Here is a 1,840-nt window from a genome sequence, read left to right on the forward strand (position 1 = left end):
AATCTCTGCAGCTGGTGTTGCAGGTGCAGTTGACGGTGACGGGCAAGGATCTAGTAGATCCGATACTGGTGGGTTTCTCTCTGCTGCTGATGGGCACGGCTCTGCTTTAGGACGGTCGCTGACAGACGCAGCATAAAAATCCTCATCAGAAAAAGCATTGCGGTTGAAGGGCCAAATGCCAGGCTTCGAAAACCCAGAAATGATGTTGTTCATGGTCAGTGCATTTGGATAAGCATTTCCTACAAGCTGGGCAATATGGGTGATCTGGATCCTCTGAAACGGATTTGAAGTCAATCAATCATGAAATGCTCTTTTCAAAGCAGACTTCAGTGGTCCATAGATAGTAATATCTAGAGGCTGAAGACGATGACTGCAGTGGGGTGGGAAGGATAGTAAAACAATGCCATTTGCAGGGGCGTACATGATAACGTCAAGACCGATGTGGCTCTCATGGTTATCGAGCAATAAGAGGACCGGGCTGTCCTTGGAACATCGAACTTGTTTCTTGAAATGCTGTATCGCCTCGTAAAACAATGTTGCAGTCATCCAACCAGTTGTTTGGGCTAGGCCGAGACTTCCTGCAGGGGCCCCAAACATCATATGATCCTTGAACTTTGCTCTGGGGAATACGAAGACTGGTGGCACGGTCCCACCAATAGCATTGACAAAGCAACAAACAGTAACAAGTTCACCCCTTTCAGCTGTGGTAACCTGACCAACCTGCTTGGTACCGGTTTGTGCTATCACCTTGGGGCTGTCAAGTACAGTTGTGACCCCCGTTTCGTCACAGTTCCAAATGCTTTCTCCTGTGAATTTGTATTTGTGCAGGACAGCCTCCAAGTTGTCAAGGAATCTGTCAACATTAGCACGATTGAAGCTCGAGCTGCGAGCTAAGCTAGTTTTCTCTGGCTTTCTGAGAGACAAATCACCTTGCCTTATCATAAAGCCCTTCATCCAGTCTGGCCCAGCCATCTGTGCTTCTTCCCAGTTGTGAGGAACTTTCTTATCTAGTCTTTTTGCATAATCATATGCAAAATTTCGTGTTTGCATCAGGGTCATACCATAATGGACTTTCGAACAATGTTTCAAATAAACAGCAAGCTGGCCCTCTTCATTGGCCGTGAAAACTTTTGCAGTTGACAGTCTCTCGTTTCTTGTCGGAAGAAAAGCACTATTGAATGTGCCACCACTAGAGGTTCCAGAATTAGAGACCCCAGCTTGAATAGGCACTGGTATGCCCCCTTGCTCTTGCTCGCGTAGTTCTTTTGCTCGGTGAACGTTGTCGATAAGGGTTGATTTCGGTATTCCGAAAGCTGTTGCAGTACTACGAATTGAAGCTTTGTCCATCAAAACTTTGGAAACAGCAATGTTCATAGCCTCATCTGACACACCCTTCGGGCGTTTTGGAACTCTGTTCCGAACCATAACCAATGATCTGGAAGAAACAATGAAATTAAGACTTACCGAATTTGGCAGTGTAAAAATGACCTACAGTAAAAGAGAAGACACAAACGAACTTATTTCCGGCGTAATAAGTTCGTGGAACTTAATAGCATGACCCAACAAGCGTCAAAGAAAATGCACTGTGGCCCGAGCGCGTCATTTACAGGCTTCATTTCTTTTGGACACACTCGCTGATGTAGCGGAATATCACTGCCCTTCTCTCGTTCTGAAAGTAACAAACTCTTTTGGTACACCTTACTTTAGTTCTATGCTGGGAGCATCAATGTTAACCACAATTGAATTGTAGAGAGACCTATCTTTAACTTAAAACTGGTAAGGTTACGTTATTCATCAGGTTGGGGTGCCTCCGGTCAGCGACCGAAGGTGCCCCGTCGTG

General features: G+C 45.7%; 1 protein-coding gene across 1 annotated transcript; it reads right to left on the reverse strand.

Moving 5' to 3' along the window:
- Positions 1-294: 294 nt before the first annotated feature.
- Positions 295-1,425, reverse strand: LOC136043414 (uncharacterized). The gene has a single exon (XM_065728321.1). The coding sequence runs from the start codon at positions 1,423-1,425 to the stop codon at positions 295-297; it is 1,131 nt and encodes a 376-aa protein (XP_065584393.1).
- Positions 1,426-1,840: the final 415 nt, after the last annotated feature.

The sequence above is a fragment of the Artemia franciscana genome, unplaced genomic scaffold (genome assembly GCF_032884065.1).
Source record: "Artemia franciscana unplaced genomic scaffold, ASM3288406v1 Scaffold_5785, whole genome shotgun sequence".
Lineage (NCBI taxonomy): Eukaryota > Metazoa > Arthropoda > Branchiopoda > Anostraca > Artemiidae > Artemia > Artemia franciscana.

Coding starts and splice junctions, on each gene's coding strand:
- LOC136043414 (XM_065728321.1), bottom strand. CDS start 1,425: ATGGTTCGGAACAGAGTTCCAAAACGCCCGAAGGGTGTGTCAGATGAG.